This window comes from Phoenix dactylifera, chromosome 16, assembly GCF_009389715.1.
Source record: "Phoenix dactylifera cultivar Barhee BC4 chromosome 16, palm_55x_up_171113_PBpolish2nd_filt_p, whole genome shotgun sequence".
In the NCBI taxonomy this organism is placed as follows: domain Eukaryota; kingdom Viridiplantae; phylum Streptophyta; class Magnoliopsida; order Arecales; family Arecaceae; genus Phoenix; species Phoenix dactylifera.
The window spans coordinates 3535146-3551739 of NC_052407.1; the positions used below are offsets into that span (position 1 = coordinate 3535146).

General features: G+C 37.9%; 1 protein-coding gene and 1 long non-coding RNA gene across 4 annotated transcripts; one reads left to right on the top strand and one right to left on the bottom strand.

The window, feature by feature from the left end:
* The first annotated feature begins 2723 nt into the window (after positions 1 to 2723).
* Positions 2724 to 10597, top strand: LOC103718785. 3 transcript variants are annotated; one of them, XR_005506422.1, is made up of 4 exons: positions 2724 to 3032; positions 3276 to 5406; positions 5521 to 6480; positions 9787 to 10597. It is a non-coding gene; the product is annotated as an uncharacterized LOC103718785 (long non-coding RNA). The 3 variants fall into 3 exon arrangements; XR_005506421.1 differs by lacking the exon at positions 9787 to 10597 and having other exon boundaries at positions 3276 to 5256; positions 5345 to 5406; positions 5521 to 6303; XR_005506423.1 differs by lacking the exon at positions 9787 to 10597 and having other exon boundaries at positions 3139 to 5406; positions 5521 to 6303.
* Positions 10598 to 13045: 2448 nt separating this feature from the next.
* Positions 13046 to 15477, bottom strand: LOC103718784. The gene is made up of 7 exons (XM_008807751.2): positions 15395 to 15477; positions 14872 to 14978; positions 14470 to 14630; positions 14223 to 14381; positions 13725 to 13802; positions 13572 to 13631; positions 13046 to 13477 (listed from the first exon to the last, which is right to left on the bottom strand). Exons 4-7 carry the CDS (start codon positions 14355 to 14357, stop codon positions 13364 to 13366), a joined length of 387 nt encoding a protein of 128 aa, XP_008805973.2. The 5' UTR covers positions 14358 to 14381; positions 14470 to 14630; positions 14872 to 14978; positions 15395 to 15477; the 3' UTR covers positions 13046 to 13363.
* Positions 15478 to 16594: the final 1117 nt, after the last annotated feature.

The window sequence follows — 16594 nt, forward strand, 5'->3', positions numbered from 1 at the left end:
AACTTGGTCGAGGCGTATCATCGAATATTAAGGGCGCCCCGAGCTCGGCCGGGGCACGTCGACAAATATAAGAGGCATCCCGAACTCGGCCGGGGACGCATCGGGAAATATAAGGGGCGCCCCAAACTCGGCCGGGGCGCATCAGCGAATATAAAGGCGCTCCGGCCTCGGCCAGGGCGCATCGGCAAATAGACCTGTGGTTGAAGGAGCTTTTGGGCTCGCAACTGACATAGCAGGGCGTTCCGAGTTCGGGCCCGAGACGTCATTATAAGCATCAGAAAAGGTTGCTGCAGGTCGTAGCAACAGAAAGATCCATCCAAGGTTAATTGAACATTCGGCGGAGTCCGAGATTGGGCCGGTTCTAATTGCCTGGTCGGTGTTGTGGTCTACCCGGCTGGGATGGGATGGGATGATTCCTTGCCCTGTGCAGGGACGATCCATTTTGCCTCCCACACTAACTTTTTCCATCTGTCAGCTTTTCTAATAACTCTGGAAGCATTGTTATGGAATCCCAACCATTATACCAAAACTTGCATTTTTTCGATTAAAATCAGAACAAAATATCACGCTGGATCATGCAAGGCATGAAATATTTTCATCCTTCTGCAAGCGAGCACAAAAATTGGTAATGTTTAACCAAAGATGAACACAATGGTATGCCTTGGGTATCTATGTGAGAGATTTGATGGCTTTCCCAAGAGTACGGTGCATGCACACACGCCTTCTCGCATGCGAGTGGGCATAGAGAGGGACAATAATATTAACGTACTCTTGAAAAGATAGTTGAAGCTGGTCCTCTTCCTCTCCAAAATCAATATAGACCGTTTCAATTAAAGATCCAAATTATTGGATATGAATTGCACTATAAAAAAAGCAAAAAAGCGGTAAACTTCAGTGGTCACTAATTTATACATCCAGTGTACAAAAATAATAGTACCAATTGCACAAATACAAAATTGAAAATCTATTTTATAGATCATGATCTATACATTTTAAAATAGGTAGATTTAAATTCACTAATTTTTTTATTAGATAAGAGTAAATTATAGTGTCATGTGATTAAAATTTGTCCATTTTAGTATCTATTTTATGATTAGGTTAGAAAACTCCAAAATTTATGGATTTTTGGTTTTTTAGATTTTTTTTGTGATTTATATCATATGTTCAATAGTTTTGATCTTGAATTTGGATAGTTTATTATTGAAAGTAAGAAAAACATCTCAACCATCCTTTTATATATATATATATATATATATATATATATATATATATATATATATATTATAATATATATATATATATATATATATATATATATATATTATATATGGTATGAAACTAATGCTTCTCTCAAGAGAAGAGAATATCTACTCTCAAGTTGGAAATTAATAGTCTGGCGCCCAAATTAAAGTTCTTTTTAGTTGTCATGATCCATACTACTAGAATATATAGAAATGAAAAATCACATGTTTCAATGGTATCTTACTTATGCATCAAATGAGTGCAAAAAATATACGATTAAAACAATATACAACCATATTTTGATATGATTGAAGCATTAATTTCTATTTATTATTAATTGTACATGTTTTTAACCATTTGTAGATTATAATAAATAAGATGGATTCTTAATATAATGCTTTATCCTATATTTTAGCATGCTAGCACAATAAAAACAGCCAATTTATATTTTTTTGATGCTACGATAGAGATTTTCAAAATATGTGATTTTTATTTTTATATATATTTTAACTGTATAGATTATGATCAACAATGCTAGTTTCAATTTGAGTGCTGATTATTAATTTTGGATCCAAAAAAAAAAAAGTAGATGCCCTCTCCCTCCAGAGAAGAGCAAAGCACCTCTCTCTCTCTCCTCTCTCTCTCTCTTCTCTCTCTCTCTCTCTCTATGAGAAGGAAAAATGAGAGTATTTTAGTTCAATTACAAAGATGGTAAAGACAGGGAGACATAAGTTATAATCTACCTCGTATTATAGATGCTATATTTTAAAAACAAAGAAAAGTTTCATTTATATTTCTTTTAATATTAACAACGAAAATAAGCAATCTATGCATTAGATAATTCTAAGTTTAGTAATTGACTTGAACATGCATGCTTTAAGCTTTACATATAAAATACTATCTTAGTGGATGGTTAGAAAAATGAAAGTGCTAATTTACCAAATTGGTGAAACTATCTCAACAATTTAGGTTTAAAACCTACATTCAACAAAGTTTGGGCATATAGAATACCTACTTAGTTCATACAACTCATTACTTATATTTTTTCAAAAAATAAAGATACAGCACAATCAGTCAATCTTCAAACTCAGGTGAGTCACAAGCAAATTTTGAAGCTCATAATTATCTCCAAAAAATTCGAAGAATAAGCAAAATGGTGTATACTCGACTCCATACCAAAATCTTATGAATGCAGGGAGATGATCTTGTTGTGGATTATTCACTAATATAACATAGAATTGAATTGAAAGTAAAGCAATGATCGATTGGTGCACATTAGCTTTTTTTAATATAATTTTAAAAATAAGATAATCATGGAGATCTCTGGTATTGGAAATTTGGAACATGCTCCCACAGTTCCACCTCATGCCTACACCAGAAACAAACATTAAAAATATCAATATATATATATACACATTAAAAATATAAAATAAAAAAATATATATATATATATTAAAATGAAGAAATTTACAAGTCCAGCGTGGTGCTCCACGGAATGCCGTGGACGCATCAATCTCCTCCGAACGGCGGCCAGCCCTCCCTCCGGCCACGTCCGACGGAAACGTATTAATAAATGGAGGAGAGCATGGGCCCCGCCGAGCCGGCCACCCACTGGTCCGCACGCTCCCTCCTCGCACGGAAGCGCTCTCTCATACCTCCACCAAACCCTAGCTTCGCTTCTTCCCTTCTCCCACCTCTCAAACCCCCCAACTCCCTCTCGATTTCTCGCTTGCCGATTTGATAGAGGAATTAGTGCGGTGTTCCGCTGCCTATCATTCTCCATTAATCAGGTAACCCAGCACGGAAAAACAAATTCAACAGTTACCCTCTTTGTAATTTTTCTATAATTTTTCCCGACAGTTTATTTCTGATTAATTAATTGGGTCGGTTTTCTAGATCTGGCCTGATGATGATCACGAAGCGAGTCCTTGGACCATAAAAATATGAACTTGCACTCCTTTTAATTGCTTTCATTTGCACCTATTTGCTTCTCATCACTTACTTCTTCGGGAATGATATCCTTGGATATGTAGATAAGCCAGGAAAATGGGGGCCGCAGAGGATGCCGATGTGCCTCCAATCCAGGATGGGTTCCGCCATCTGGATATGCAGTTCGACAGTGAAGACGCTGCATACGCTTTCTACAATACGTATGCCGCTCGTGTCGGATTCAGTGTCCGGAAGTCCAAAATGTGGACGACTTCCAAGGATGTTCTTGCGGCCAGGACATTTCGTGTGCTCCAAGCAGGGCTTCCGCCAGAAGAAGAAGGGGTTCGAGCCGAAGAAGCCTCGGCCAGCGACGAGGACGGGCTGCCCTGCGTGCATGACCATCAAGATTACTCCCAGCGGTAGATATCGTGTGACCGAATTCGTGCCGGACCAATAACCACCTGCTTGCGAACCCGTCGGCAGCTCACCTGCTCAGATCCCACCGGTCAAAGTCAAAGCGAGAATTGCGGATGATTCAGGGATGCCGCCGGATACTAGTGGCGATCACCTGTTGAAGCGTAGGAAGGCGATGCAGGTGGGTGACGCAGGTTGCTGTGCTCGAATACCTTCAAAGACGCAAGTTGAGAATCCGTCCTTCTTTTATGCCATACGAGTTGATGGGGATGATAACATGACTAGCTTCTTTTGGGCCGACGCAAAGTCCATGATGGACTATCAGTACTTTGGCGATGCGGTGTGCTTCGACACAACTTATAAAGCAAATGATTATGGTAGGCGTTTGCATTGTTTGTCGGTGTAAACAATCACAAGCAACGATTATCTTTGGCTCCGCACTGCTTTATGATGAAGTGTTGAATCTTTTCCGGTGGCTGTTTGATACCTTCAAGAATGCAATGCATGATAAACAGCCAAAGACAGTTCTAACAGATAAATGCATGGAAATAGCTGATGCCATTCAGTCGCAGCGTGGCCGGCCACAGCTCATCGAATATGTGCGTGGCATGTGTAACCAAAATGCCATGAAGCACCTAAATCAAGTCTTTGAAAGGTTCGAAAACTTTTGCGCATGACTTGGTCAATGTATTTTCGATTATGAAGAGGAAGAAGGAGTTCGTATATGCATGGAGAGCAATGGTAGACAAGTATGATCTCAATGATAATGAATGGTTGGCAAAGCTATAATGAAGATAGGCTTATGTGGGCTTTACCTTATGGAAAACAAGTATTTTGCGCAGATATCGGAAACAATCTACAAAAGAAAACCTGGTCAGTCTGCTCAAGAAACATTTGAGCCCACAACAAGATTTTTGCCCTTTTTTGAGCAATTATGACACATTACTGAATGAGAGAAGGTGCCTGGAGTTACAAGCTGATGTACATGCTAGTCAAAATTTCTTGAAAGCACCCTCTTTGGCGTATGCTGAGCAAGCTGCAAATGTTGTACACACCTGCAGTTTTTAAAGCATTCCAAATGAGTTTGAGATTACATGGACTGCATGGTATACCACTGTGGGATGTTGGGGCAGTATCAGATTATAAGGTGATTGTTTGATGAAAATCTATAGAGCATTTTGTTAGATAATGACTCATCAGACAATTCAATTTTTTGTAGTTGTTAAAAATTTGAATTTGCTGGAATTCAATGCCGTCATGTGTTTAAAGTACTGGATTATAGAAATATCAAAACGAACTCTCCACCACGGTACATCTTGAAGCGGTGGAGAAAAGATGCTAAGCTGGCTGCTGTAAGAGACCGTCATGAGTATCCATCTGCCCGACAGTTCCAAGTCACTCGTAGCAAATCGTTATAAATTATCTGTGGCTGCAATTTTCAGTACAGTTGCAGCAAGGGCTGCAAGACAGTGGAAGCATTTACATTTATTGAAAGCCAATCAGAGTTGCTTCTGGAACAAGTAGAGCATATTTTGCAAACAAGAACTTTTGAGATACCGCAATTGACTATCGCCTCAATTATACAACCACGGAATCTGATTGATAGTGTAGTTGAAAGTCTAAATCATGATAATAACGCTGACACAAATGTTATCATTAGTGCAACAAATGGTATATCCTTTATTTACTGATCTACAGGTTCTGGAAACTATGCTTGATACTTTGTCAATATCAAATCAGTACTTCTAAATATTTGCAGGTATCTTAGGTTTCTGATGCATGTTTTCAGCCATTCTATGCCACTGCTTAAATTCAGTCCAGGTAATCACCTATCGAAATATGTTTTTATGGCATTTCTTTCCCAAGCTAATATCATGTCATATGTTAACTAATTTACTGAGACTTACTTTCCATATTTGTCAATGATGACTTCAGACCATGAAATTTCCCAAATGATTGTTCTCTAACAAGATATAAAGACAATACAGATGAAGACTACTCTGACAGGGAGGACTTTGAAGGCGAGGAATTTTTGAAGATTTGTCTGAGAAAGATTGGATATTGTTGACTTTAGTGGACATGTATTCCCTGCAAATGAGGCTTCCTGAGCCATAGATTGATGTGGTCCAAATGCTTCTCTTTTGGAGCTAGCAGATTCCATACATGCTGAGCAGATCACAGAAGAACCTGATTGTCATTTAGGAGAATCTCCTATATGAGGTTCTGCTGAAGAGATAGGTAATAAAGGAGGTATGCCACAGAAGACAAATGGCAAGAGGAAATGTTTGCTGGCTGACAATGAATCCATGATCTGTATTCCAGATCCAACCATTGGAATTGGGCTTCTGAATCAGAGTATGCATATTGCAACAAGAAAGGTACCTGAGGCAGCTACAGGTCCACCATACTTCTAAAATGTGGCCCTAGCACCAGGAGATAGTTGGGAAAGAATCTCATGATTCTTATATGACATTGAGCTGGAGTTCATGGACTGAAATTGCTTTTGTGCTGCTGCCCGAAAGAGAGCTTATGTTCAGCAACCTGCCATCCATGATGGATCTCCTCTTCGTCCCTTCTCAATTCTCAATCATTTCTCAAAAAAATCATTTAGTGATTTATCATTTGACACTGTATTGGCCAACTGCTGGTTGGCAGAAAGACTAAGACATACTTTATGTGATTCTTTGGCTAGAATATCAATTATTTATTATGCTAATATCGATGTTGATCACATGCCTCAATACCCATAGGCATACTAATCTCCCGGCATTCACACCAAACTGTGGCGATGGAAGAAGTCTTCAACTGGACGACCAAGAGCAGTGGCTTTGGTGTTTGGGATATGTGCTACACTAGGATATTTTTGATACATTGTGCTACTTTTCTTTCTGTCAGGTACAAACTCAATCTGCGTATGGAATTATTCTACATAGTTTATGCTGTTAGTTAATTCACTTGAACATATTCTAATTATGCTTTTATATTAATTGTAATCTTACAAGCTTATGTTTTTTCATGCTTTAGCAATGACTCAAGGAGGAGTGGCATTTGCTAACATGCTGATGGCAGGATTTTCCATAGTTTACTTCTTCATTAACATTTCTCCTTTACTTGATTATTTTGCTATTAATAAAGTTTTGATTTTTAAAGTAATATTAGGATGTTGTTCTAATGGGATAGTATATTCGAAGTGTATAGGAACAAGTTTCATGGTAACCAGTTCCGAACTACCTATGGTAGGAGACCAGCATATACTGATATAGCATCGGATCGTACTAATACACCAATATATATATATATATATATATATATATATATATATATATATATATATATATATATATATATATATATATATATTATTTTTAAGGTTTTTAAGCTTATTTTATTTAGTTCTAAGTGAAATATGGGATTTTGTGAGCTCATTTATAATGTTTAAATATAATATACTGTATTTTTTTTTATATTACACATCTAAAGAATGGTGACTATATATACATGTTAAATTAAGTATAGCATTTAAAATGTAAAATACTCATATTAAAAAGTTAGAAATGCAACATATATGCATCTAGTCAACTTTAAGTCTAGTGTCGTTGTCTCTCCATACACATCTAAGTCATGTTTGTAGTCGGGCCATGGGACTTGACTCCAATGGTATTGTGCCTATCTAGGATCCTGGTAGCATGTCTGTACTGAATGATCATGCTGATACTGTTGCTCTGTTAGGTACAAAGGCGGAAATCCATAAAAGGACTGAGCAAGGTCCGATCTATAGTCTAACTAAGGCCGAGGAGGATTATACTTGCTCAAACATGAAGACTCAAAGGGCGCATATCCATATAGATCATAGCTCAGCACAGGATGATATGATTCGATATAGGATGATAATCCTGACTAGCGGAAGGATCCTAATACGTCCAAGATTCCCACTCGGCGCACCACCTCATCAGCCAGATAGGTATCATGTCCACCACCTCTAGGTCCTATCCTCTTGTACACTATGGTGTCCTTCCTAGCTTGAGGTTTATGATCCTTATCGTGCTTCGCATACTCAAACTAGGACTTACCAGTCAACGAAGTAATCATAGGAAACTGCAAGCCACTCCCTCTCTATCCACTTCCTCCTCCTTGACCATCGAACCCATCATTACTCGACGAGTCATTATTATCATTGCTTATATCATAAGATGACTTGGGCAATCTATTATAGGAGTGCTCGGTAATCTAGGAGTCACTATGAATTGGCTCCTCATTCACTCTTTCCAATGGACCTGCTTTCTTCCTTTCTGTTACGTTGCTTGATTGGATGTCTAGGGTATTGGCTTCTTACCCTTACTTGATCGACCTCCCTGACTCTCCTATTTGTCTCGCATGGGTACACTACATTGACTAGTTCTGCCCCCTTGAATGGTTCTACCTTCCTGCCTAGCTCTGTCTCCCTAGCCCTACTACCCTAGCTGATTCTAGTACTGTAGTGTCCTCTTCTAAACATCTGTTTGTCAAATCTTTGATTTGAGATCTCCAACTCTAAACTAGATTATGACCTTGACTGGCTTCTCCCTGAACTTTACAGTGGCTGCAACTACCGAACATCGGCTTGTTGTTGACTTGATACATGTCAATCTACTCAGTTCTCTGAATTCACTTCGGCTTGCTAATCTATGAGAACGGTCTGATCAAGGAGGTGGTCTTGGGTCATCAAGCTCATTAACCTATCACATGATCCTCCTCATCATATACAAAGTCATATAGTTGATCCTCATACATTAGATCGAGTTCATGCTGAAGCTATTTCAATGCCAGTCATATGTTGTAGTTCATATGTTGTAGTGCACAAAGGCGATGCATTTGGTCTTTCTTGAGTCAAATTGTTTCTCTATTTGCTGCGGATCAACGCAATGGTTGACCAATTGCACTCACACCCACAAGCTAAAACTCTCTATGACTGGGGCTGCCCCACCATAGTAAAGCCACCACTTAGCTACAAACGAAAATACATTGTCCATCAGCCCCTAATTGGTGTTGACATATTAAGTGAAAGATCTAGTGTAGAATGGTACCTAGACAAATTTATCTCTTACTAGCAACTAGACCTCTCTCTAAGACCATACTATCGCCCTTCTTATATTCTTTGCTCTGCGATGCACATAATTTATGGTATTATTGTGCAAGATTCACAAATCAAAGATATATTATAATGGGTGACTGGTATTTAAGTAATGCTTAACCCTTCTGCTTGGCAGCGGTCAATGCATCATCCTTCATCTTGGAGATAACATTCCTCAATGAACTTAAGAGCTCAACATTCCTCGACATACTCAAGAGTTCCTCATCAGTGTCCATCCCAGAAACTGTATAGATATACTTCGGGTTGTTATAAAAAAAAAAGAGACTGCAGAAGAATCTCACCAAATTATATGTAAAGTTAAAACAAGAAAGGAGATTGAAACTTCATTCTGGCAGCTGGAGAATTCAAAATCTCCAAAATTTATCTTTATTAAATGACAAATTTGCCCATGATATGAGCTGCTTGTTGTGTTGCTGCAAATCACTGACAGTAATCAGCACTTGTTACTAACACTTTTAAGAAAAATTTAACTTTCAGCATTTTGTTGTATCTTCCATTTATTTTAAGGTGCTCATCACCCTAGAGATTAGACCTAGCTTATCTTTGCCAAATCGGTGTAAATTTATAAATTTACTACTAGCTGCATTAATGCAATTTAGTGCAGATTCATATCCTCTGGAACAGGTCTTTGCTGGCTTAAGGCCTCAAATGGCAGGGATTTCTTGCATGCCCATATTCCTTGACACGGCAGTCAAAGTGTTCCCCAATGTATAGACTGGCAGCCTATGTGGGGATGGGTGGCTTAAGTGTAATTTTTCTCAGAGAAGGCAAGGGACAGTTGTGGGATTGTCTTATAAATTTTGCAACATCATGATTTGTATGTTCCACAATTGTTTCCCTATCTAAGATTTAAATTTGTTTCCCTTAAAACTTCTGTAATCTGTTTACAAATGTTGTAATGCTTTCAGATGGGTTTCTGTATGTAATGCATCTTTTAGGTAAGAATGAATTCTTTGCTAAATTTAATCACTTTTTCTCTTCTTAATAGCATGTTAACATTCAAATTAAAATTCCTTCTCTCTTACAGATACGTCATTTTGTTTCTATGTTGCTAAACCAAGTTCCATTAGATTTGTGGTTTAGGTGCGGACTTATGAAGATTCTCTTTGAGAGTGTATTTTGTTCTCTGAAATTTTCTGAGGTACTGAGATCGGTTTACTGTTCTGTTTTTCCAAGTACGAACCATTTTCTTGTCTTGGAACATATAATTACAAGATGCCTCTATAGGTAGGTTTCATGGTAAACATTGAAAGTAACACTGATCAGTATTGTGCCCTAGGTTCTAGCAGAGTTCTAATCCTCTACGGTAATGCATGTCTAGATGGATGGCTGTTACCCATTGTACTAGCTTGAGAGATGGTGCGACAACAATCCATTTCCTAATTATGGTAGCTTGAGAGATGATCGACAGCCATCCATTTTTGAGAAGGGCGACGTGTCATCCATCCAAATATGCATTGCGGTGCAAAATATGCATATCAGAGGATCTCGGCTTGCAGAAACCATGGTATGGTTCTTATCAGGGCGTTTGCTGACCACTGGCTCTCAGTGGCTTTGGCCATTGCCTACAGATAGGATTCTCACCACCCATCAGGTATGAAAACATTGTCATTGGTTGCCATGTTTACAGGAGCTTCACCCAGGGTCTTCCAAGACCCTGATTTCACTTGAGAACGTCGACTGTTACACCTCCAATTGCTGTGTCTGGAGTCTGGACCAGCAGATCCCGCCACCTTCTTAACAATTTTCGACCCTGGTACTGCAGGATAGATAACCTTTCTTGCCCATTTAACCGAACAATCTTCTTTTTGGTTTGAATTGTAACATCATTGAGAAAAAGACACTTCAGACTATTTGTGTTCATTTAGAGTTCCAACTGAAGTTTTAGGGGTCCATCAAGGGAATTCTAAGCATTTAATTATTCCCAAGTGCATTACTTTTGAATGTTTTATGCCTGAGTACTGCATGGCCATCTTTCCATTGTTGAGGTCAAATTCCCTCAACCAAAACCGAGCAAATAAAAAAAAACCACGATAAAATAATTTCTTGATGCTCACAAAGTGATTTTGTACATACAAGGAAAAATACATCCTACCAGTCTTTCAAGATTTGAAGCCTATTAAAATGGAGGTAATTTATGATGGCTTATTTGAATATAAGGTCTTGCAGATATCCCAAGGTTCAAAATACACATGCACTTTGTTCTGTTATTTGTATACACTGCACATGATAAAGGTGCCCAACTTAACTAACTTGACTCGTGTCTTACATAGATATCTTCTTTCTTTGTTTCTTTTTCGTTCTTTCGACGGAAACATCTCAGAAAACCATTAGGGAGCATATGGTATCTGGTTTCAGCCTTTCAAGTTTACCGGTGATTGCAGGTATATATATCATACCGGCCCAAACCGTATGATACGGCGCATACCGTATCGTACCGGTTTGGTATCGGTATGGATGGCGTACTGACACTTAGAAGGCCACATTCCATACTATACCGACACAGTGCTAATGTGGCATCAAAGTTCGGTACCGAGACAACGAATTTTAATTATGGTTGTGTTCTTGCTTGCTCTTCTTTCACCTATGCCTTTTCACAATATTTCATGAGAGCATCAACAGCCATCACGGAATTGGTGAAAAAGCATCTCATCGGTAACAAATAAATGGACAGAATGGAAGCATAAGGGATGAGTAAAACAGTTGATACCATGACTTACCCTTAACGATGACCTTGACAAATAATTCGCATGCTTCACAAATTTTCTCATCTGTCTGCTGGTGAATAATGTTTACTCAGAAGCTCAAATATGAAGTAAGACGAAAAAATCAAATGCAAATATTGAAACCATTTGCATCAAAAATCAATTGCAAATATTGGAAAGCGTTGGATGAACAATAATTTGATTTGCTAAATTATGTTTTGAAAATAGATTGATTATATTTTTATGCTAAATCATAATATTTGTATTTGATTATTATATCTTATATCATTATACAGGGTTCTGCTTAGGAGTGAGAATAGAAACGATATTCAACAATATTGATATATTTTAATTTTAGTATTGCTGTTAGAATTTTTTTATAGGTTTTGAAGTATAATGATGTCAGACTCTTGAATTCTATCTGTTAGTTAGTTTTGTTAATTAATTCAATTTTTAATTTTAGTTATTTTAATTTTGCCACTGCGATACATTTGATATTATATTGAAATGTCTTACATGTTTGTGGAGAGAGTTCTCCATAACTATGTAGCAGTTGCTACCCCAGCTCATAATTTGGGATCGGGGGCATGGCAAAAATAATCCATCTTCTCTATAAGTGACATCAATTCCTTATTTTTCTCATACTCTGCCCCTCCTGCCTCTTCCTTTACCCCAACTAAATGCAAGAGTAGAGTGACATGGTGCATCCGGAATGGATGCAATAATATTAGCACCTACATAAAATTTCAATTTAGGCATTCATGATAATAGGACAATAACTGGTAGTTCCACCTTAGATCTCTAGTTTATACTTTTGCACACTTCTACTCTCCACTCAGAATAGGAACTAACCCTATTTAGCTGAATAAATGAGACACTTTTGGGATGCATGCGTTGGATGCGTTTATGCTGCCCCTTGCAAATCCTTCTCATCCTTTTATATGTGTCCCTCATTTTTCTGTTGTTGAAAAATTTATAATAGCAATACGAGAAATAGAACCCCAGAAAATCATACAAATATATAAAAAAAACATACTATTCATCGCAACCATTGATTAAATCTTGAAGATAACATGCAACCACGGCAAAGAAAAGGAAACTGAATAACAATTAGAGCAATGTAAGGTAATCATGTGTCTAGCCTAAGAATTTCCCCTCTCTCTCTCCAATTTCTATATGGTGGCTCTCAATAGGGCGAACCACAATGATAGCACAGGCTACCGCATTCTAGACAGAGAGAGGATGTAGCCCTAGAGTTTATTTTATTTTGGGCTCCCTCATCAAGAGTCCATCTTTAAAACATGCCTTGCATTTTTTTTTTTGGTTAAAACAACTATTTCATACATTATGAGTACGAATACATCTAATAAAGTCAGAAAACATCTTTCATACAATACCAAAAGCAGATGTAGGATCATACCGAACTATATTAGGGTTTACTGATCTAACGTCCAACCCATTTTTCGCACTAGGAAAATCCGATCAATGTCAGCCCACAGCATCCACACTTGGTCTTATTATATGAAATGAAGTATCGAAATTCATCTGCAAAATGGATCAAATGCAAAGCAAATGGATGATTAACCCACGTTCCATTCACCCTCCTTTGACCAACATAGCTTTATCAGTAAGCGAACAGCAATTGATTTGTAATTATCTCAGATGAGCTTGGATGATAACTAAAGCCACCATTTTAACAATGGAAGCATTACATTTCAGATAACCAGATGTGAGATAGTGACAAAATATCACAAAGCTTCATCAAATCCCTACTGTGGCAAAAGATTCCTGATGTCCATCGGACAATATACATCTATTTTTCATAAATAAAAGCCAAAACATCATGCAATCCTGCAGGTAAAGAGTGTCCCCCCTGCTTGGTTATTTGAACATACCCTATAGAAGTAAAGCTACCACATTCTTATCCGACTTGACGGGCATTTCACAGAGATATCCCCTCATCACAGAGATTCATCAGACGGCACAAGTCATTGGTTTTCAGCTTGTTAAGTTTGGACAGGATTAGAGGAACATACTTGTAGACCATCTGCTTGCACTGCGAAATCATAAAAATGGCAGCAGAAGTCATTGGTATGCATTCCAATGAGGACCATGCCATCAATGATTGTTTACAGAGATGAAATGCTTACTTGCTCTTCATTCTCGTCTGCTTCTTCGCAGTACTCGATAAGGATCTCCATTATCTTCATCTGAATAAGAAGTGAAATGAAATGGGTACTTAAACACAAGAAGAGAGGATATTCTTTGATATAATACTAATTCATCGAAGCACAATCGATTACCCTCATCTTGGGCGTCTTTAATTGAATGACAAGATCTTTAACAGCTCTGCGGCATGCTAAACAAGTTTTCTCGTCCGTCTGGTAGTAAATGACACAGATTTAGATTCAAATAAAACCACAAAGTTATGCAATATCATGGAACTTGGGGTTGAAAAAGACTATTGTTACCACCAGTAGTTCAGTGTACAAGCACTATAAAATCTGGTATCTCATGAAGAATAATCAATGTGATGAGCAGAGATTTTACTAGTTATTTTTAAAAAAAACATTCAGCCCCCTCACTGCATCACACTGTTGTAAGTAAAAAATATTATTTTGAATATAGGCAAAGTGTGCATGGAGACACAAAAATATCCAATATGTAAGTATGTGGCCTAGTTGTGCAATAGTTCAAGACATTCATTTAATGGATTTTTAGATTGAATTGATGTATGGCTTGCTGCTATGGGAGAAATGGAGCTTTGTGTGGCCGCTACAATCTATAAAAGCTCATGTTACCTCAGGAGAAAACTTGTTTAGAAAGATGAGACTCTTATCATTTTGAAGCATGTGTTCATCCAAACATAATCCTGTGTTGTTGCAGAGACTTTCTTCATTGTAAAGATCTTGCAAAGACAACCTAGTTTGAAGCATGTATGCTTCTGACTTTTGTAGACACTGCAAGGATAAAGCAAGCCATGCTTGGTGAAAATAGTGTCAGCTGGATTAGTAAATTAAAGGTAACCATTTGGGTGGAAGTCTGTACCTTAGACTTGAGATCAGAAGGCAGAATATGGCAAATTTCACTTGATAGCAATCAACATACCCAAACAGATTTGGATCACTCAAGGCTTTTCCAGTTTTCTTGAACCTCCAGGCATGAATTACAAATGGAAGACAGGCCTTTCATTGAAGAATGCTTGTTTCCTATGGAGAAGCCACTTACTAGTTATGATTGAAGGCAAGATGGGTTTCATAGAAATTGACAGTCTCATTAAGGAGGTGTGCATCAAATTTGAATGTGAACTACTTTATCCATGTATTTATTGGTTTCTTTTTTCTTAGCAGCAGCAGCACCTCCTTCATTGTGAATTTGTTCGTGCCGGTATCTGGACTAATATCGAATAAAAACTATAATGGTGATTTTTCATGATTTACTTGCACTCACCTCATCCATAAACTCGGGCTCGACCCCAAGCCTAGCATCCACATGAGATAGCATAACAAGTAGAACAACAAAAGAGGATAACATTCCCATTTCCATCTTCTACTCACCTTCAATATGTTAGATAGCCAATATTACACAAGTTCTTTAAAATAAAAAATAAATAAATAATGCAAAGCAACATTTAAACCAACAGTAAAAGCGTAAAATTGTTTGCGACACAGTTCTTATCTTGGATTTCTTTTGAGTGAAAATTAATCGTTATCCTGATAATTTAAGCACTAGGTAATAGTGCAACTTTAAATGCTAAAACAAATTTAATCCTGAAATTAACTTCGTGATTGTAAAAACAAGGCTAACTAAGAAAATTTACTAATATTGAAAAGAAAAGATCTTTTGTATTGCCATGGACCCATGCAAGGAGACATGAACACTTCATATGATATCAAGAAGCTGTGCTTTAAGCTTAAACTTATATAGATAGATAGCGAGACCAGCATATAGAATCTAAGAGATTGAGACATACCAATCACTCTTTGTGAGGAGCTGAGATGATATGGCTGAAGCAGCGGGCAGTGAAGTATTAATAACCAGCAGCAGCAATGAAAGCATATTTCTCTCCTCGTTTTGCTCATTTTCCTCTCTTTTTCCACTCAACTGTTTTATTCCACACGTATCGTGTAAGAAGGACGAGAGACGTCGTTTGGTCACACAATGCTTTGGATGTGCAAGAATAAGAGAAAGAACACAACATATGGTGTACCATCACAGCATCAACATACGGAAGCTATAGCTTAATCATGGGCTTATGCACCTTCCCAGAAGGTGCCTGAGGGCCACGTAGGAGTGCTCAATCTAGTAACATTCAGACACTGGTCTTGTTAGGGAAGCTGGTAAAGCCTCCTGCAAACCTATCGTGGAAACTATTATGGTCTAGGTGGCACTTTAGATGGTGGAACTTTATGTGCTTGAGGGCTGTTTGGGTTGGTCTGTATTAAGTCCGGCGTGTTCTGAGAGCCAGTGTAGTCCTGTTCTAGAGTGACTCAACTACGGTGATCGGTTGGATCCAAAGGTGCATGGGTGACATGGATGGATGTCACCCATTACTCCGAAATATTCGGGCCACGGTAGGTGGAGACATTGTCTTCCCAAGCCAAGCATATCTATGAAAAGCCAACAGAGCTACGAATTGGGTGGCCTCATATATGGCTGATCATTCTAGAGGAGCTCTCTAGGTTAGTGAGAGGGAGCTTCCTAGAGCACTCCGAGACTTGTTATATTTTGATTTTTCTAAATATATTCACACTAGAAATGTATGAGTCATCCATTGTAGAAAAAAAAAACTTACATGCTTTTTTCTTCACCTACGTCTCAAAAGCCTCTATGCTATATATGACAAAGATGTAGAAAAGAAAGACACCATCAGGCATGAAGTTAAGATGCGCTGGTGCCACCATGTGAGATATAGAATAGGAGAGAAAGCATAGCCATGATCATATGAGAGCATTTGTGACGTCTTACACAAAAATGCACTCCCACTTATAGCTCATAAACTTTTATTTCTCTCTCTAAATAGGAGTTTGATTAACAGGTATGATTTGTCAAAGAAGGATAAGTATGGAATATAGATTCCCAATGGATGGGTAATAAAAATTTCGAAGAGCAGATTGCAGGAATAATTACTTTATTTCTATGATAATCATAATTAACGGCTTTGTAGAAGCAT